The sequence below is a fragment of the Coffea eugenioides genome, chromosome 1, assembly GCF_003713205.1.
Source record: "Coffea eugenioides isolate CCC68of chromosome 1, Ceug_1.0, whole genome shotgun sequence".
Taxonomy (NCBI): Eukaryota; Viridiplantae; Streptophyta; class Magnoliopsida; order Gentianales; family Rubiaceae; genus Coffea; species Coffea eugenioides.
Window position 1 is genome coordinate 44,016,406 of NC_040035.1, and position 20,411 is coordinate 44,036,816.

A 20,411-nucleotide genomic window follows, 5' to 3' on the forward strand; every position below is an offset into this window, starting at 1 on the left:
ATGAAAGATGAAAATTATATAATTCCACGTGTTTACAGGCGAATGGATAGCATATGATTTATGACAGGTGGACGTTTATCGCTGGGTGGTCGGTTTGGTCGGCTAATTCGTTTGCAATTTCTTCTTTTTTTTTTCCTTTGTAATTACGTCAGTAATAGAGAAATTCTTGATGCCATGAACCGATATGAATTTGACAAGTGGAATGGTTAAGACCTTAATCTCACAGTTAATTGTTTTTCTTATACTAGTCAATTAAGAGCTCATTCACTAATATATTTCTGAAAACTTAAAACAGTCAATTTTTTGTTTTTTAACTCGCGAAAACTTTACTGCTGCCATTTTAGTTCTGCACTCAATTCGGATCGTATAATTTAGCACTTAATTACTTTCAATTCTAATTTGGCCAGGTCATCCGTGATCATCTTGTGATTGCTCCAGCTCATGATGCATCAGCTTTTTTTTTTTTTTTTTTTAATGTTTAATAATTTTCAGTGATGAACTTAACAACTAGGACCCAGTTGGAGCTCATTAAAATTTAGCTTTTTTCTTTCTTTGTTGAAGGTAACATTTTAATTTAGCTTTAAATTAAATTTTCTTCTAACGAGCTGTCAAAATAGATGACAACCCATTAGTTTAGGAAAAGAACATATATGGGATCATTTTCCTTCAAAAATCATTAAAACTCTGTCAACTCCAACAATATTTCAAGGAAAAAAAAAAGGATGAAAAGTAACGATGGATGGTTCTCGGTCTGTTAATATAACATGTATTGGGGACATAAAAGTATCATAATTCTCACTTCATATACACTTCAAGCTGGAAGTGTCCGGTATAAACAAAATGAGCAAAAAAAAAAAAAAAAAAGATTCTGGTTTAGAATAATCATCATTTATTTAGAGCATCAGTCAAATAACATGCTCTGTGATCATAATCCCATTAATTCTGCACCACATGTTACCATAAAAATATTAATCAGAGAGGGGCTTTTAGGCATAGAACCAGAAAAATTTATCTGGCTTGCTGACAGCAGCAGGCAATAAGACAATTGCCTGTCCAATAATGTGAGACTTCTTTTTCTTTAAAAAATAAATAAATAAGAGATCAGAGTTTGAGCTTACATATTTTAATTGGATAAGGGTTCGAGACTAATGTAATGATAACATTAATAATAATTCTCAGCTGTATTTAATTATCAGGTTGTGTAGAAACATCCTCGGTTATACATTATCGCTTTCGTCCTTAATATGGATTCGCATATCAGACGAATATGCAATTCCCAATAGAGGACAACTAAGTTAATTATTTATTGATCCCTTTTATAGCAAAAGAATAAGAACCCACTACTGTGGTGAATGTTGCATGAAAAAACCCTCTAGCCAAATAATAATAATAATAACAAAGAGGAAAAGAGATATAAGAACAAAAAGAAGTAAAAGAGTTTGATGAAGGAAACTAGCATCTAAGAATATCCGGGTAACGAAGAAAGAACTACAACCATATTTTTCCAAGGGAATTCTGGGTTTGCCCCAATTTTGACATATTTGATTCAATGAATTACAGTATCCATGTGCGAGTGGATGAGATTAATTTCACTGATTTTCTTTTTCCTCCAAATCAAAAAATTATTTATGATTAACAGGATGGATAGGCATCGCGCAGATTTCTAAAATTTACCAAATTTCTCCTTTTAAACATAAAAATTTCACTTATATTCTTGTAACTAGTACTATGCTTCTTCTACCTTAAAATTATGCAAAGAGTAAAATTGTTTAGCTAATTGCATATAAAACAAGTCTAGTCCGTCCGATGAATGAACAATTATCTAATGAATGAACTAGGAGATTATCCAAACTCCGTTACACCACAAAGCACGGAACCACTTCATTTCATGGATGCTTTTTTTCATTAATTGCTCCCAATCCAAATGAAAGTTTAGTGTAAAATGGGATTTTTAGCTCGTAATTAATCAGACGGCTAAACCACCTTCTTGTTTTATATTATTCTTATTTGGGTAGAGAAATGAATAACCTCGATGATTCACTATCCCATCATAATCAAGAATTAGCACTAGAAGCAGCCGTTGGTGTTGATGGTAGGACCGTGCAAGCCTAGAATTTCCATATTACTTTGTATTGGGCGGCGAAAATTTTCAACTAAATAATGCCATGCGCTCTTAAATCTTAATCATTAACGTCTCTCTCCCCTTTTCCTTACCCCGATAAATACCATATCACCCTTTTCCACTTTCTCCACTCACCACACTCTCTGCTCAACACTCGCTTTCTTTGTCTCTCTTTTGTTTTTTTTGGCTAAATTCTGCCCCACAAACCGAGAAAGTTGAATGGCGAAAGACGTTGAAGGGGTAGTTGCGGCGGAGCAAGGCGAGTTCTCAGCCAAGGACTACCATGATCCTCCGCCGGCAGCTTTTTTCGACTTGGATGAGCTGACCAAATGGTCATTCCACAGAGCCCTTATTGCTGAGTTCGTTGCCACCCTCCTCTTCCTTTACGTCACCGTCTTAACGGTTATTGGCTACAAACACCAGACTGACACCACAGCCGGCGGCGACGACTGCAACGGCGTCGGTATCCTGGGCATCGCTTGGGCTTTCGGTGGCATGATCTTCATTCTTGTTTACTGCACTGCCGGTATTTCTGGTAAGGTTTCTTTTATTTATCTAAACATTTATTTTTACTCTACTATGTTTAGCACTACTACTTATATAGTAGTATTAGGCAGTGAACCTTGAAGCAAGGCTTTTTAAAGCACCACTATAAATTAGGTTACTAGGATTTCCCAAAGCTAGTGGTACTATCAATAAAGTCCAAATTAATTTTAACGTCTCAATAATTTTTTTTATTATGATATATCATAATTTTGATCAACTTTCTCGACTCAACTTATACTTATTTAGTTTTTTTAAGAAATATAAAATTTAAAATTCACAAATATATCAAGAAAACAAGATATAGTAGTATATTTGAAATAGATTTTCGAGAAGCTAAAAATTTAATTTATATGGGCTGTAATTAGTTCATGTGACACTGGACAGGAGGACACATCAACCCGGCCGTGACATTTGGACTTTTCTTGGCGAGGAAGGTTTCACTGCTCAGAGCCTTCTTCTACATGGTGGCGCAGTGCCTGGGTGCAATCTGCGGTGTGGGGCTGGTGAAGGCTTTCCAAAAGTCCTTCTACAACAGGTACGGTGGCGGAGCAAACATGGTGGCTCACGGCTACACCATCGGGGTTGGATTGGCAGCTGAGATCATCGGTACCTTCGTTTTGGTCTACACAGTCTTCGCTGCCACTGATCCCAAGAGAAATGCCAGAGACTCCCATATTCCTGTATGCACCTTAATTACCCTCCCCTCCTTAATTTTCTCTCCATGTTGCATGCCATTTTACCTTCTTTTTTTTTTTTTTTTGCCCTTTTACTGCTGGATTAAGCTTTAATTGTCAGTTAATGACTAGGAATGTGGTCGTAATAAAGACAAACCGAAAAAAAGAAGAAGAAGAAGAGTGGTAACTAACAAGTACCGAGTACTTTCGTTCACCTTTCCCTATGAGAAAACAAAATCTCCCCATGAATCAAGACTTTTTTTTTTTTTTTTTTTCAAATTTGGAGGAAAAAGATGCAACAAGACTATTGATTAGACTATATCTTCAACCACAAAAAGTTACTAAGAAAACACGAGAAAACTATGCGATAGAATAAAATTGTGAATATAGCTAAAAAAAATAGAAAATGGATCATTTTTTTTTCCTTTATTTAGATATATAATATCATTTCCCTTAAATTATTTATGAAGTATGTGGATAAAGGGTACTCGTAATTAGTGTGCAGAATGTAATTTGCATCTATTTCTTCAACGTTTTGAGATGTTTTTTGAAGTTATTATTATAGATAGATAAAATTTGTCTAATATAACCCCCCCCCCCCCCCCACAAAAAAAAATAGTCCCACAGTTTATGTTGTAACATTTCTCTCCAAAACCTTTATGCTATTCAAATAAAATAAAAAAATTGATGTGTTTACAAAGCATTTAGTGTTGGTGACAAGAATGTATATCTTCTTACTAAATAATAGACTCATATATGATCACTGCTCAGTGAAGATGTGACATTAATATTGCTGTATTAACACCACCACCAATGTCACAATAAGACATGATGACTGGGTATGCATTTGTCGTCTGTTTTCTACCCTATATAGTGGTAAAGACATGCTAAGACGCAAAAAATATTCGCAAAATTCGGGAAACCTCATCTGATTGGCCTGGTGGCTTTCAAGTCTAAGGGCAATGAAACATGGTGACATCATGTGCTTTGGCATTGTTAGGCTATCTCTTTCAATTTGTTTTTGACCTGATTGATTCAATTAATTGAAAATCCACACTCATTACATCTGTTAACCACATACTCACAGTATAGTAATACTTAAATTGTGAAGGTGTTGGCTCCTCTTCCCATTGGATTTGCTGTTTTCATGGTTCACCTTGGCACCATCCCAGTTACTGGAACTGGTATCAACCCCGCTAGGAGCTTTGGAGCTGCTGTAATTTATGGATCACGCCAGGCCTGGGATGACCATGTAAGCAAGATAAAAACCTCCTTATGTAAACCCATTAAAATGCATATGTGTGTGTGTGTGTATATATATATATATATATATAGTTCTTACTGGTCACCAGATTAACTAATATACTCCATGGCTAATGCATGGTGCTTATTAATGCAGTGGATTTTCTGGGTTGGACCATTCGTTGGAGCTGCAATTGCTGCATTCTACCACCAGTACATCCTTCGAGCCGGAGCAATTAAGGCTCTGGGATCATTCAGGAGCAATGCCTGAGGTCGTGGAACTGTTGCTATGGGGTATGGGAGTGTGTACGTGTACGTCCTCCTCAAGAGTCCCTTTGCAAATTGTGAGCGAAAATTGGAGAGGGCCACTTAAATTGTAAATATCTTTTAGCTGGAGAAAAGGGGTGTCTTTAGCTGGAACCCTTTTGATTTGATGTTCTCTTTTCCACTTTGTTTCAGGGATCTTGTATCCATGTGTTTTCATCTTTATCTTTTCTTTTTCTTTAGCTCATGTTTTACCTACTCCTTTCTCTTCTTGTTTAACTTCCCTTCTCCTTTTCTTTCCCCACCCTCCTGTCATTTTGTGTATTCGTGCTGTCTGCTCGTGAATTTTTAAGGAAATTAAAAAGAAAATCAAACATTATTGTAGTTTCTTATTCAATTTGCCATTCCTGTTTCTTTGTCTTGTCTTATATTGAATGATCCAATCAATCAATATACTTCTTCCAGAAGGACAAAATGAGAGAATAAAGGAAAAAGGAAAAAAAAAAAACATTAAGAGGGACGACAGAAGTCTGAAGATTATTACCAAGCATCACTTAAAATTACTCCTCCAGCTTGTGAAATAACAAGGAACAGATTTCTGGTAGAAAACCAAACAATCAAAACTTGGAAGAAGGAAAAAGTGATTCATGAACATACCCTCTAACTAAATTCCGCTGCTGGTTCCAATTTCCTATAAACAAATAAAGGCAAAAGCGTTGTCAAATCCCTTGCTTCCGCAAAGCATCTTATCCACAAATTATTTAACCAGTATGTACCATCATCACTCGAAAGAAATAGACTATCAATATTGTTGTTTTATCATTGTAGCAGCTCAAGACATGATGATGAGTCGGCTTTTGTAGTGTTCATCTTGGAAGTGCATAATGATGTTTTTGATTCTTTATCAATTAAGTAACTGTATCAGTACCCTCAAAAAAAAAAAAAAAAAGGGAGGTTAGGTCAATGAAGCTCGAATTCCTTATACTTTTTAAAAAGGGATGTCCCTATTTCCTGGTCATTTTCTAAGGATGATAGGTTGAGCTAATCCACCTTATCTTGTCCTTAGTTTTATATTTTATGGCCTTCATCGAAGAGGCATCTTCCAAATATATATATATATATATATATATAGCTGAGTTGGTGGTTTTAGCTGTTGGACCATTGATATGCACTTTTGACCTTACATTATGAAAGGCAGAGTTTTGCCACAATATACAGGGAAGCATCAAGGTTCTCGAGGTTATCAGAATCATCTAGACAATTGAGGAACCCTTTTTTAATTTCGTGTACTTCCAAAGAAGGATGACAACATGGTCGGAGATTTTTATTAGCTACATAACGTAAAAACTGGAAATTCTTCCAAAATTTTGACACTTTATCCTTCTATTTGCGGTATACAAAGAATATTACACTTTATCATTGCACGCCATAAAAAACATGTTCGAATTCGAATCTAGAAGCGGCTTCTTGACAAGATAAATTTATCACAGACAAACAAAAGGAAAAAAAAGGATCTACTATTGTGCTCTATACCATTCAATACTCTACAGAAAAATACTTATTTTGAGTAAAGGAATACCAAAGAGAGTATGAAGGAGTTATATCCTGTCTAACTCTAAAAATTAAGGGAAATGTTATTTGTCCTCCCTTTTTTGTTAATCACACTCTCACTATCATTTTAATCATATAGTTTTTATTTATTAGACTATATGATAAAATAAATGGTAGAAGTGCAGATAACAAAAAATGGAGTGCAAATAATATTTTCCAAAATTAAATACACGTTGAAGGATCAGATAGAAACGAAACGCATTCACCCTATTTAATAAGATGAAGAACAAACTGATCAATTGATTTTTAATTCTAGTGGACTATAATGCTCCGTAGAAATATTTTATAGCATTGGGTTTTTAAAAATATGTATGGTGACAGTGTATAAAAAAAACTTACTTTTACTACAACCTTTTGCCTTAGTAATTCTTAAAACTTCCAAATATTAACAGTGACACATCAAATCATTTCTCAAATCAATTTTTTTTGATATAAATCACAGGAATTCGCATACGTTGTATGATATGCGACTAATTCTATTTGAGTCGGATCGAACCCTTTATGAGAGAAAGTTTGTTCAGTGTTGTTCTTTCTATTCTCATGGGTTTCGAACTCAAAACCTTATGATTAAAGAATGCAAGTCCCTTCTACTTGCATGAACATCTGGTGGTGAACACAAAACTTCTACTATATGATAAAAAAATTAAAGAATTGTTCCTTTGTATGCATTTAATGAGTTAGCTGAAAATATGTACCCAAAACTTCTACTACTTGATCTAAAAATTAAAGAATTATTCCTTTGTCTGTGTTTAAAAGTTAGCTGAAAATATGTATCCAGGGCCAACCAGACTGAAAAAACTTTCCCCTTTCTCCGTTTTCTCCAATCGTGTCGGGATCTTTCCTTGGTTTGAAAGAACAAAGATTGTGTCTCAGCTATTCAGTTCAAAATCTCTTGGGCTTATATTCATGGGCCCAATGTTTCTGGGAGCCCAGTTCAGTTTTTTGTGTTATGCGGGCCACGTTATCGGTTTATACTCCAATTTAGGATACGTCCAAGATTACAATCAGACATTCGGGTTTTAACTGTACAGTGTAGACACGGGCTGAACAGAATTTAGACACTAACACAATAATATGTAAAAAATATTAAAAAAATTGACATATTATAATTTATGTTCTATATTTAATCCCCTCCATTCAATCTCAAGATACCATTAATTGTTCATTGCAGAGAATCTGCAATTACTATTCTCATTGCATATATTTAAAAAAAAAATCTGAACAGTGAGAAGCATTTCATTTGTGTCTATGCAATATGGATTATGGATTCGCCACAACACGGTGAAAATTTGACAAATAGAAGCCCAAGGCAAATCTCAAATACTCAAAATGAAAGAAACATATAGGACGGAAAAAGAAAAGGAAGAAAAATCATTTCTTGATTTTCAGGCTGTCCAAAATTCTAAATCTAACTTTTTGTCATAATCCTTCTTGATTCGTAAATTGTCATGGTTTTGTCAGTTTTACTGATCTTAGAATAGCAAGCAACAAATCTACAAGCTTGATTTTTCAGTTTCATTTCTGTGTTGTGCCCAAAATTTCACTCATCCAGCAATTTTGACACAGGACTAAGGGTCTGTTTGATAACACTAAAAAGTGTTGAAACTGAACTTTTTCAGAAATTCAGATGTTTTGAGTGTTTGATAAATGAAAATCCATCTGCTGAACTTGTTAAGCAGTGCTGAAATTGTGTGTAATTTTTTCAGCACAAGAATCCTAACTGAATGCTTAATTCTGATAAGAATTAATAGAATTACTTCAATTACCTTATCTTATCTACCAAATCTACTCTTGTTTGTTAATTATGTTCAAAATTCTTATCTAATTAAACAACCTGATATTCTCTATCTAAAGTTTTCTATTTTTCTTTTCTCCTTTTTTAATGACTTTCACATCTTCTCCATACTCCTCATATAATATATTTCATCTTTTATATTAATTTGACTTAAAAATAAATATTGTCATTTACATACCTAACAATTTTAAAATAATTAAATTATAGGTTCTATTTCTTTTTTGGATGAAAAGATATAAGGGCAAAATTATTAAATTTAATTATTAAGCATTCAGTTATAAATGTTTATCAAACAGTATAAATAGGTTTAGTATTAAAATTTAGGCATTTATATATTTTTTTCAGTGCTTAAATTACAGCAAATTAATTGTTTCAGAATTCAGACTTAGTTTTATCAAACGGAACCTAAGTCCTATAGCAACATTCGAATAATCTTCATTTACATTAATTAGTCATGAGCCTGGTGGTGTTTGATGAAGGATTCTTTTGAGCCGACTCCAAAGATTCAATTGTGGGAAACAAGCATAATGGTTCTCACGGCCATGGGAGGGAAAGTGGCATTGCAGAAAATGCAGAAGGAAATAATACAAGAACAGTAAAGTTCGTGTCCGTGCTTCTTGTGAAGTGGAAGGCTCAACATTCTCTCATTAGACACCCTCATGATTTAACTGAAACTAGTAACCTGCTTCAAACTTCAAAGCCCATTAATACAAGGGCAAGTGCTTCCTGGGACAAACATGGGTTCTTTTTATTGAGAGAGATAGAGAAGGGGGATTTGAGTATTTAAAAAAAAATAAAGAAGTATGGATATGGGAGATAGCATGCCTGTTGCAAAAGGCATGATATTATTAAATGCACTGCAGAAGAACGAGACTGAAGATGCAACATTGATTTCTTTACTATTGCATGCGCTTGTGGCTTCCTCAATAATGTCCCAAGACAAAACAGCTGAAAGAGGCACTGCCATTTGTAAATGTTGATTAACCTCATCCCATCAATTACATGGAGTTTAAGGACCTTTGCTGAGCCTTTAAGCTAAGCAAAACCCACCATCTAATCAGCTTCTGTTCCTTATTTCTCCAGGGGAAAAGTGAAAAGCAATGAAGTATCATAATGTCCGGAACAATGAAGTAAGTAAAATTCTTTTTCTATGTATTTCTGATGAATTAAGTTTGATGATCCAGAACAAGAGGAAGGGCTTTAGGGTCTCTTTAGGTGACTAATGATTTCCAATAATAGGTTGGAAGTGCCAAAAGTTTGCAATGAAATTTCTGTTAATCAGTACAAATATTAACATAGCCATGAGTGCCCCATGCTCTTATTTTCTGATTGAGAAGGCACTCGAGTAGAAACATAATTCTCAGCGCCACACGGGAAACAGACCACATAATAATCCATAACCGAAAGAACAGTCCATTTCTCAAATTTCTCTCTCTTACTCTGCATCCACCTACAGTAAACCAGATAAATTCTAACCGTGAATAGAAAATTGGACATACCTCCATTTCGCATTGGTCTCCATACGATTAAACCTTCAATTGTTTCCATTAATTCTTAGTGCGAATTTTGTGACCATGATAGGAATTCTTTTTGCTTGTATAAATTTTGTCACTTAAAATGAATTAAAGTGCATAACTTAGCTGCAAGAAAAATGCTGTGTTCCTACACAAGAACTTTGAAACTTCAATAGTCGGGGCACCTTTTTCAGTTGTCCCTAGTTGCGAGAGTAAATCATATTCGATCCCAAAATAAATGCAGCAAGGGCAATGAGACTAGAAAGTAGAATTGTGCAAACCGTTACATTACTTGATTGACAAAAGTCACACAATTTCAACCAAGAATCCATCAAGTAGAGGTCTATCATTTAGTTCCCACCTTTTCCAGGTATTTGTGCATTTAATTCATCTCCAAGCAACCACCACTACTGAACATCCTATAAAAAGCCAAATTAAGAATCTGAAAGATGAAGCATCTCACACTAAATAAAATACTCTAGTGGTACTAGTATCTGCTCTTCTAACATTGAAGAGAAGGTAAACCAAAAGCCACCAACATGACAACCCTAGTTTCCTTGCTTCTCTTCCTCATTCTTTCCTCGTCTACCATCACCAGAGCTCAAGAAAGAGCCCCCCACGGGCTTGCATACGAGAGTCCAATGGCTATCTCACCTGAAGCCTATGACTTCTTCCATCCCGACACACAACCACAGCGGGGTAATGGCCCTTGTTTTTCACCAGAATGCTCGACATTGCCTGAAGCAGCAACCGTGCTGTCAACTCCAGCACACGAAAGCACAGCACCACCAGATGCAGGTAAAAAGCGTCTGGGAGCTGGTAGTATTGCTAGCATCCCTATTGGCTTGGTGTTTGCTCTGCTTGCGGGAGTTGGTGTTTACTATGTTGTGATGACCCGTCAGACCAATGCAGCCCGAGCCAAAGCTGCACAGCAGCTTCAACCTGCCGTTTAACATGTTCTTCTCTCTATTTACAATAGGCTGAATCAAATTCGGGACACGGTCAATGCCTTTACAGAATGCCAGCTTGAGTTTGTAATTTTCGTTCTTACGCATGTGATCTGGCTCATGAGCCATAGCTATCGTTTCTACTCTAGATTCAAGCCATGTATCTTTGTGCAGATGATATGCTTTTACAAGTGATACCTATTATTTCTGCAGTAGAGATAAGTGATATATTGTAATCCAGATGATATACTTGACGAGTAGTAGCAGATATTTCCATATTGAAGTATGGATTGTTATACAGATGCGGTTCTCACATCAACCAAAGGCTATAATTTTTCTTTCTTATCAAAGCATGAAAAGAAACTGCAGATATGTCACCCACTATATACCAGAGCTGGTAACTCGTAGGATCAAGTCGAAGCAGAGGACAACAAAACTGGCAGCGCCTGGACTTTGAATCTGCCTTTGTTTAAAACCAACACCAATGATCATTTCCTGGTTCAACTACTTTGAACATGTAAATGATCATTATTCTGACTGACTTAAACTTCAATTAAAATGGGCAGCGGGAAAACATCCCCTCAAATAAAAGAATCACCCATCACAGGCAAAACTGATATGCCCCTGGTAAACAAAGCAGACACTCAGATGCATGCACTTGCATAGAAAGTCTCGAGGACCTCGGAATAACATTTAAGTCAACATGAGTGGATTCAGGTTATGCAACATATAGAACAACCAACATGAATAATGCTCCCCTAAACTAGAGATAACTCCACAAGAAACAATAGACAGATTGAAGATAGTACAAGTGTAAAAGTTTGGACTGATGAAATATAAACAGAAAATATTGGAAATTTAAGGTAGTATACATTATTTGCCATTATGTGACAAAAAAAAAAATTCCCAGACATGAAAAATTACGAAATGCCCAGGATGAAAATGTCAATTACTTTGGCAATACAATGTAGACAAGATCTTTCAAAAGACTGAATAGTGGCTCTGGTGTCAGGATCTTAAAACAGCATCATCTGCCATAAAGTTGCAAAACTGGGGCAATCGCCCAGTGTTGATGTAAATTGTACAGTAAATCTCATAATGAGAAAGTTTTAGAAAACAATAGCAACCTCAATGAAGTAGTTGCAAAATAAACCCTGAATCTCTACCATCCTTTTGAGCTAAGAGATACAATGACGGGTCCAAATGTCTGATCCACAGCTTTGTTCCAAAGATGAGCAAGATCAAGACCTTGTTGCTTGTCATAAATTCGCCCTTTCAACTGGAAGAATTTGAAAATGAAGTTTTTTGGGTCAACTGATTAGCAACAAAAGCACCTTTCAACTAGCAAAGGAAAAGGATTTTGGCACACAAGCATCTCAAGCTTTAACATCTCTGCATCTGAATTAAAGCATAAATGCAGATTGTACTCCATATCTTTACAGGAGACTTTGAAATAGCGTATAGGGGAAAAAATATGGGATTTTCATTTGGGAAAATTTTAATAAGAAATGGTGAAAAGTTTCAAACTTCACAAAAAAGGGAGAACGCTTGCTTAGTTTTTAGTGAGGGCGATTAAAAGCACTTTTGTTGTCAATGAATGTAAAAATAAAAGTGTCTACATTCACCACAAAAGCGTGTAAAATGGCTCCTAAAAATTAAGCAATAGTTTCACCATCCTTATGAATTAGCAAACTTCTACCAGCAGTATTGCAAAATTTTCTTTTTAATTTCTACATCCTGCAATTCATATGTTTGCAAACTAGGGTTGAAATTAAAACCCAACATAATTTCCTCACTAATTAGCCAAAACATTCGGTAAATTCCATAATGAACAGAGAAAATGTAGAAGAGAATAACAGAAAAACAGCAACTCAAATTTAAGTAAACGTTCAATTTAGGTTAGGGTTTCAGACATTGAATCCAAGAAAGGTAAGAAAATTCGAAAGTCATTTAACCTGATATTGAGGGAAAAATAGGGATTGAGTCTCAGAAATGGATTGATGGATGCTTCTGTGTTGCTGAAAGATAACAGCTCCCATGAATACAGTTCCCAGGGCGGCCCCAAGTAGTCGCTCCTGCCAACCATTGCATTCCCATACATTTCCATAATAAATCGTCCACACAAAGGATTAAACGTAAAGAGAAATGGAAAAAAGGTGGAAGAAATAGATGACCTGAGCCAGAACGCTGATCATTGCGGCGGCAGCTGCGGCCTATCTTCGGCGGATTTTTACACGAGAAATTTCCCGATTTGAGAACTGAAGAGTGAAGAGAGTTCGGAAACGGGAAAATTCACCCTTTGCTTTCCTTCTCTATGTATTTTAGGAAAATTACACTTCTGATCCCGTTCCTAGTCCCTACGTTTGCGATTTATATCAGGATTGATCCCGAAATTAATCTGGAATTGCTTTTCTGACCCTGTTAAACACGCCCCACCCCGCTTTTTTTCTCCACTTGGAAATTGGATTAATTTTCTTGAAGTATTCTACAGTGTAGCACTTTTTATAAGGCCATACATGAGATAAATAGATCACTAAAAGGATAAATAATTAATTGGAAAAGATATATTCAAAGCATTTTTCAAAAAATCACTTGTCAAATAGAATTGATAATTTTCTCTATTTTGATCCAGGTAAAAAAAAATTTGTGGATTTATATTATACAAATAGGATTTTGGGACGCTCATGATGCAGTTTAGTTATTTTCAATCATTTTTTATTAAAATTTATATGATCTGTTATAAATTACCCACATACACTTACAAATTGTCAACACGCAAATAAAAATTTTAACTAGCAAATAAACTATCAACCCAAACTGCCTTAAGACTCTCGACATAGTCCTCAATTTTCAAGTTATAACTAAACAGAAAGGAGCATTGGGGGAATTTCAATTAGGCTGATACATGTTAAAATTCTCATCATTAGTTCCTTCAAATTGGGTTAAAGGATTGAAATAATATGGCATACATTTAAATTACTGGTAGTCATTTGTAACGGAGTGAAAGTTCAGGAGGTATCTCGCAAATTGCACTTAACCATGGTGCGACGTCGCAGAGTACTTTTCTTACTAACGTGACAACGGCATAGCTAGTCATCCACGGTCCTGCCGCTTCTCCAAAGTCCAAAACCCCTGTTTCCTTGTCCCCGCCAGATCTCTCTGTCATCACTCTGCCAAGTGCTAAGTCTCCGATCCGAGTCAACTCACCTCCGGCACCACCAACAATGCCGAATCGACTCTTTATACTCTTGTCACTCACCTGTCTCCTCCTCTTCTCGAGTCTCCTAACTCCTGTCCTCTCCAAAACCCCCGCCCCCTCCGACGCAGACGACGACGAAGACCTCAGCTTCCTCGAAGCTGACGATGACGACGACGCCGCATCGAAGCACACCTCCCAACACCAGCATTTGAAAGACGATGATGGCTATGACAACGAAGACGACGAAGAAAGCTACGACGATTTCGAAATTCCCTCCAACTTCGATCACGGCGATGGGGAAGAAAACGATGACGTAGAATTAGGCCCTAAGGTGGACGAGAAAGACGTCGTCGTGTTGAATGAGGGGAACTTTAGTGATTTTATCGAGAGTAATAAGTATGCGATGGTCGAGTTTTACGCGCCGTGGTGCGGACATTGTAAGGCATTGGCGCCTGAGTACGCCGCCGCGGCCACGGAGTTGAAGAATTTGGAGGGTGAAAAGGTGGCGCTTGCGAAGGTGGATGCTACCGAGCAGCATGAGCTGGCGGAGCAGTATGAAGTTCAAGGATTTCCAACTGTTTTTTTCTTTGCTGATGGAGAGCATAAACCCTACACTGGTCAACGATCCAAGTAATGATTCCTCTGCCATTTGATTCTCAATGGCTTTGTTTTTCTTATTTATAGTTGACAACGTTAGGACCCTGACAATTGCAGTTGTATAGAAACTAAGTCCCAAAACTATACAAAGCCCTCCCGATTGCGATTTGCTACGATTTTCCTTCTACAAAATTAAATTTTCCTTTGGTTCAGTGAAAAATGCTATCTATTTAGGCTTACGAATCAATTTTCAAAATTTACTTTTCAGATTGATTGGACATCTGTGCTGCTCTATGTGTTGTGTTGTACTTGTAGTGTTATATCATTGCTGACCAAAAAAAAAGACTGATTGGTTATCTTTGCTATGACAAATGCTATGTTCTTTCACATATAGCTTTATTATTGATTTGTAAATTCCAGGGAAAGCTTGATTGGTACTAAAACTAACTGAATCCAGTTACGGTACATTGTCATCAAAAGCTAACGACTTTGAAAACGTCCATTCGAGAAAGTTTGGTTAGGATAACGACCAGAAGAATTGCTGTAATCCTATGATTGGGTCAATGTATGTGGATGTGGTATAATGTCAACGCTGAAGTGGACAGTATTTTAGGAGTTTGACCTTTTTATGATCATTTAAACATGGTGCTAATGAAGTTAAACCTCTTCTTCTATTTGGTTGTTGCTGTGGAGGTGTTGATTAGAATATGTTTTGCAGAGATGCAATTGTGACCTGGATTAAGAAGAAGATAGGACCAGGGGTAGGAAATATTACTACAGTTGATGATGCAGAACGGATATTAACCTCTGAGGACAAAGTTGTTTTGGGCTTCCTCAATTCTTTGGTGGTATTCACAAGATCTAGCCATTCCAGTTACACAATTATTTGCTTCTTCTTCTTCTTTTTCTTCATCGGCTTCCCATTTAAAGGGTTGTCATTACATTGCAATATGTCAAGGTGCTTCTGTTCTATTGTTTACTTCATCTAGTTTCACGAAAAATTCTGCCTTACGAATTGTCTGTATTGAAGCAAATGACTTCCATTTTTGTTGCTGATCATTAATTGTCTCTGAGATAAGGCATTTAAATAAATCTCATTATGAGGTTTCTATGAGCTTCTTCACAAATTAATGATAAGTTAGATTTTCCTGCATGGAAATTGCTGCTTCAAATAACATAACACTCTGGACTGGACTTGGTCCTATTTCTGCCAGTAGCCCACTAAGATGTTAAAACTTGATATTTACTTTGTCTCAAGTTGAGAGTCACTTGTTTCCTATCAAAATAATTACAGGGTTCTGAGAGTCAGGAACTTGCTGCTGCATCAAAACTTGACGATGATGTTAACTTCTACCAAACTGTAAATCCTAATGTGGCAAAGCTGTTTCACATAGAAACCGACATGAAACGCCCTGCATTGGTCTTGCTAAAGAAAGTGGCTGAGAAAGTCACACTATTTGGTTAGTTGTTTCCCGTTTGCTGTTGTTGATGGTAAACCTGCTTCCACAACTCTTGATCCTTTTGTCCTCCTTCCTGCAGATGGTCAATTCACCAAGTCTGCAATAGTTGAGTTTGTTTCAGCCAACAAGCTACCCTTGGTGACCACTTTTACCAGAGAGAGTGCACCTCTGATTTTTGAAAGTCCAATTAAAAAACAGGTCATGTTCCATATACGTTAGTTTTATATCTTATCGTAGTAATATATAAAGCATGAGCTTCTTATGGTTTTAACCTTTTGTCATTGTTTGAACTACCTTTCTTACCCTTACAATAAAGGATAAAATGATGCAATGTTATTTTAATAAAATTATCTTCCTTTTTTTTGGGTTTTATTAGAGATTTTAATGTTGTTAGTAACTACACATATTTATGGTTACATGCCAAAAAGCTACTTATCTGTAAATTTTTAACTTCATAAAATTCTTAAAAATTAAATTTAAAAGTGTAAAATTAATTTCTATGAAAACGATTTTTACAACTAACTATGATATTTATTATTTACACACAGATTGATGGAGTGTGCCTTGATCACTAGTTGCTAATCATTATTAATTCTTGTGCTGAACTGCCACTGCATTATGTCCTCAGCTGTTACTTTTTGCTACGTCAAGTGATTCAGGAAAGGTTGTCCCAACATTTCAAGAGGCAGCAAAGGATTTTAAGGGAAAGGTACTCAAGTTTCCCAAAGATTCTTTTATATTCATATGATCTAAACTCATCAAACTAATTTCAAGGTGTATGACAACTTAAATTGCATAAATTGCTTCTCTGTTCCATTGGAACAGCTTGAACTTATGATTTCTTTTCTGAGGCAAACTAAACAATCTGAAAAGGCTCTCTCTTGTTACTTGAAGCATTTATGCTTTCCTTTCCCGATACTTGCATATTAGATGAGAGAAAAGAAATCGATACGTCCAGGAATGCAAGGAACTATTAAACTTAGCAGCCCCTCGGGGTTAGATCACCTGGTCTTGGGGTAGCCATTCAGGTCCCAAGGTCCAGGGTTCGAACCTCTCTTAACGCCTGGGTGCTCTTGGGGGGTGGGGTACTTCAGGTGCAGGGTGATTAGTCTGACAAAGCTGGGATACACCCTGAAAAAAAAAAATTAAACTTAGCAGTAAATTTTCTTTCTGTTTCCATGAAATGTTTTAAATCTGGAGAATGCATTACAACCTGCCTCCTAATAAAATTGATTTTTTGATGACCGATTGCAGCTTATCTTTGTGTATGTGGAGATGGACAATGAAGATACTGGAAGGCCTGTGGCAGATTATTTTGGTATAGAAGGGAATGCTTCAAAGGTTATGACTTCAAAATGCAGCTTTCTTCTCCTGTTTCTTTAGTCATAATTGGTTTGCCTGATGGTCAGATTTCAAGAGGTCTTCTGGTTTTGCAGGTTCTTGGATTCTTGGGAAATGATGATGCTAAAAAATACATATTTGATGGGGAGATTACTCTTGAGAAGATCAAGGTACCCTATCTAGTCTAAAGTAACTTTTTCTCTTTGTCATGTTTAGTAGCAATGGTTGGTACAATTGTCTCTGAGCATGCGAGTTTCACTTTCCCGTTCATTCATTCCTTAGGCATTTGGGGCAGACTTCTTGGAAGACAAGCTTAAACCTTTTTACAAGTCAGATCCAATTCCTACTACTGTAAGTTGTCGTTAACATTTTACCTAATTGATTTCTCATCCAGTTCTGCCTATTCAATCTTTCTCATCTGTTGCCAAACCACAGAATGATGGGGATGTCAAAATAGTTGTTGGAAATAACTTTGATGAAATTGTTTTGGAGGAGTCAAAAGATGTTCTTCTGGAGGTGAGCACTCTAATTTGTAAAGCAACTATTGTTAATTTATAGATATATGGACTAGGGCTTTTACGTTCCCTCCTAATTTGTGGTCTTTAAAACATTTTAACAGATTTATGCACCATGGTGTGGGCATTGCCAAGCTCTTGAGCCAACATATAACAAACTTGCCAAGCACCTGCGTGGAATCGAATCTATTGTCATTGCGAAAATGGATGGAACAACAAATGAACATCCTAGAGCCAAGGTAATTTCAGATTCATTTAAGCAGTTATCTTTAAATGTTTGATTTCTGTTTAATTTATATGAGCTTACAGGTCAATGATTCTGAAATTAGATATGCTTTTCCATCCCTCTATATTACTTCGTGCTGGTTTATAGTCTAATAAATTAAGTGTGAAGAGTAAGTTGTTTATTGCTTTTATTTCAGGCTGATGGATTCCCCACACTTCTTTTCTTCCCGGCAGGAAATAAGAGCTCTGAGCCTGTAAGCTTTTCTAAAAGATTCCAACATTACTGTTTTTGTTATGTTCGCTGTTTCTGTTGTCAACTTGATAGGTATGGGATAAAAGCCAATGATTCCTACACTTCTACAGATTCCTGTTGAAACTGATCGAACTGTGGTGGCACTCTATAAGTTCCTGAAGAAACATGCTTCTACCCCCTTCGAGCTCCAGAAACCAACATCCTTACCAACACCCAAAGGTTCTGATGCTAAAGAAGGGACTAAAAGCTCCACCGCAGATGTAAAAGATGAACTATGACGTTAGTGTCATATAGCTGCCGTGTACTCGAACGAACAATGAACAGAGCTGAAGATGGACGAAATCAGCGATTTTCTTTTTTCTTTTTTCCTTTTCTGGTATGTTTGCTAGGTTTTAATTTAAAAATTTTGGTTGTTGTAACCTGAGAGAGCCGTGCACGACCAATAATAGGAATCAAGCCGCCTCTTACCCAATCAGGCTTAAATTGTCCTAAATTGTACTGTGTATACATGATACCATCTGTAAGTTTAGCAATTGAGAGTTTTAGAACTGTATCTTTCCTTGCCTTTAATACTAGCCCTTTACAATAGACATGCTATCCTCATCGGTTCTATTTATAGAATGGTAATGTCTTGCTTTCCAATATTGAGTCAACTTTCAATCCAATGAGGTTTCCACTTAGAGATGAAAATCAAAGTGGTAAACAAAAAAACTGAATGGTAAATGTAAGATAAGGTAGTGAACAAAAAAGAGCAAAGCATCGTTTTTCATTGTTAAGCTATGCATTGCACGGACGCAGTTTCCTTCTTCTTTGATCCTATCTTTCCCATGCTTCTTGGTGCGTAAAGGTGTCCCTTTAACAGTAAAAACAAAGCAGATTTGGGGTAGCTTTTTGAGTAAACTATTGAATTGGAAGTAGATCTTGTGATTTACGTTAAATTAAAGAAAAGGTTTAAGCAAATGAGGCAGATATGGGCCCCGATTTTGTTTAGAAGTTGAAACCTCCATTGTCACTCGAGAATGGGACTGTCAGTGGGGTTCAAATCGGCCCAAGCTCAGCCTGAAATGTTTAGAGCCGAGCCCTACGTATTACTGGATTGAACTTGGTTTGAGTCTAATTATAAATTTTCAATTAAATAATAAGCTAAACTTGAGAATAATTAGGTTTGGCCCAATCAAAATCCAGCCCAAACAAATATACTTAAAAATATTATTTATGTATGATGATGTGTATATTAAAAGAATATGATTTTTTTTAAGTGAGAGGTTTTTAATCCAGAAACTTTTACTTACAATCATTCTCACCTTACACCCAAACCGACCCTCTCCCATCATGCATATTATTCATAATTTATATTTATAATTGTATAATATTATATACACAATACACAATATATGTATAATAAGAAGTTTATTGTGAGTTGAGTAAAAGCCTCACATTACAAGTTCAAAACCCGAAAGCTTAAAAATATTAGGTCACATTTTCGGTTGTTAGTTTTCTAAAAAAAAATATTGAATTATTCTCGAGATATATTTCTAATTATTTTTTATTGCACATATATTACATCATTATAGTATATTTTTCTACGAAAACTTTTGAAAAATTCAATTCAAAAGTGTTCTCTTTTTTTTTTTTTTTTGGAAGAGGGGGGGGGGGGGGGTGAGTTGAGCTTGGACTTATTAAAGTCCGGCTCACTAGCTATGCCTAAAAATGAAAAAATGAAGTTTCTTTTTCTTTGTTGCTCTTCCGGTGGGGTAACACGTTCCTTCTTGTTTTTGTGGAGCCATAATCCTCTATTTCCTTAATGAAAACATATATCAAAGGGACGCGATGTAGACAGACAACATTACATTCTTAAATTATTTTCATATAAATATGTTGTGTTAAGCTGGGCGATAAACTTGAGGGGCAATTTTGAGAAGTTGTGGGGTAAGGATTTATTAATGGCTTGTTCTTGCGAAAGAAAAGAAGGGGCTACATTTTATTAAAAGTACTACTGAACGATATGTCACATTTGTATAGAGAATGATCAAAACTCATATAACATCTCAACTGATCTCGTATACGTTTGTGTTGTCACAAACAATCTAATACGTTTCTATTTTC

At 36.0% G+C, this 20,411-nt stretch overlaps 4 protein-coding genes across 6 annotated transcripts; 3 read left to right on the forward strand and 1 right to left on the reverse strand.

Annotated features, from left to right (window-relative positions):
* Positions 1-2,205: 2,205 nt before the first annotated feature.
* On the forward strand, positions 2,206-5,240 carry LOC113781121 (aquaporin PIP2-2). Its single transcript, XM_027327012.1, has 4 exons — positions 2,206-2,657; positions 3,053-3,348; positions 4,454-4,594; positions 4,742-5,240. Exons 1-4 carry the CDS (start codon positions 2,342-2,344, stop codon positions 4,853-4,855), a joined length of 867 nt encoding a protein of 288 aa, XP_027182813.1. The 5' UTR covers positions 2,206-2,341; the 3' UTR covers positions 4,856-5,240.
* A 4,901-nt stretch (positions 5,241-10,141) lies between these two features.
* On the forward strand, positions 10,142-11,060 carry LOC113779082. Its single transcript, XM_027324525.1, has one exon. The coding sequence runs from the start codon at positions 10,308-10,310 to the stop codon at positions 10,719-10,721; it is 414 nt and encodes a 137-aa protein (XP_027180326.1). The 5' UTR covers positions 10,142-10,307; the 3' UTR covers positions 10,722-11,060.
* Positions 11,061-11,527: 467 nt separating this feature from the next.
* Positions 11,528-13,023, reverse strand: LOC113779091. Of its 3 annotated transcripts, none has more exons than XM_027324533.1 (4): positions 12,890-13,023; positions 12,671-12,790; positions 11,882-11,994; positions 11,528-11,765 (listed from the first exon to the last, which is right to left on the reverse strand). In XM_027324533.1, the coding sequence occupies exons 1-4, from the start codon at positions 12,908-12,910 to the stop codon at positions 11,732-11,734; spliced, it is 288 nt and encodes a 95-aa protein (XP_027180334.1). In that variant the 5' UTR covers positions 12,911-13,023; the 3' UTR covers positions 11,528-11,731. The 3 variants fall into 3 exon arrangements, with proteins under 3 accessions (XP_027180334.1, XP_027180352.1, XP_027180342.1); XM_027324551.1 differs by having other exon boundaries at positions 11,843-11,994; positions 12,890-13,021; XM_027324541.1 differs by having other exon boundaries at positions 11,548-11,994; positions 12,890-13,020.
* Positions 13,024-13,828: 805 nt separating this feature from the next.
* LOC113775530 (protein disulfide isomerase-like 1-4) lies at positions 13,829-18,875 on the forward strand. The gene is made up of 12 exons (XM_027320455.1): positions 13,829-14,544; positions 15,230-15,359; positions 15,806-15,971; positions 16,051-16,169; positions 16,600-16,680; positions 17,226-17,312; positions 17,408-17,482; positions 17,595-17,663; positions 17,748-17,828; positions 17,932-18,066; positions 18,250-18,306; positions 18,416-18,875. Exons 1-12 carry the CDS (start codon positions 13,940-13,942, stop codon positions 18,581-18,583), a joined length of 1,773 nt encoding a protein of 590 aa, XP_027176256.1. The 5' UTR covers positions 13,829-13,939; the 3' UTR covers positions 18,584-18,875.
* The last annotated feature ends 1,536 nt before the right edge of the window (positions 18,876-20,411 follow it).

Coding starts and splice junctions, on each gene's coding strand:
- LOC113781121 (XM_027327012.1), top strand. CDS start 2,342: ATGGCGAAAGACGTTGAAGGGGTAGTTGCGGCGGAGCAAGGCGAGTTC. Junction 2,658..3,052: donor CTGCACTGCCGGTATTTCTG/GTAAGGTTTCTT, acceptor GACACTGGACAG/GAGGACACATCAACCCGGCC. Junction 4,595..4,741: donor GCCAGGCCTGGGATGACCAT/GTAAGCAAGATA, acceptor TTATTAATGCAG/TGGATTTTCTGGGTTGGACC.
- LOC113779082 (XM_027324525.1), top strand. CDS start 10,308: ATGACAACCCTAGTTTCCTTGCTTCTCTTCCTCATTCTTTCCTCGTCT.
- LOC113779091 (XM_027324533.1), bottom strand. CDS start 12,910: ATGATCAGCGTTCTGGCTCAG. Junction 12,791..12,889: donor TGATCAGCGTTCTGGCTCAG/GTCATCTATTTC, acceptor AATGGTTGGCAG/GAGCGACTACTTGGGGCCGC. Junction 11,995..12,670: donor TATTTTTCCCTCAATATCAG/GTTAAATGACTT, acceptor AAATTCTTCCAG/TTGAAAGGGCGAATTTATGA.
- LOC113775530 (XM_027320455.1), top strand. CDS start 13,940: ATGCCGAATCGACTCTTTATACTCTTGTCACTCACCTGTCTCCTCCTC. Junction 15,360..15,805: donor GCTTCCTCAATTCTTTGGTG/GTATTCACAAGA, acceptor AAATAATTACAG/GGTTCTGAGAGTCAGGAACT. Junction 17,483..17,594: donor TTACTCTTGAGAAGATCAAG/GTACCCTATCTA, acceptor TTCATTCCTTAG/GCATTTGGGGCAGACTTCTT.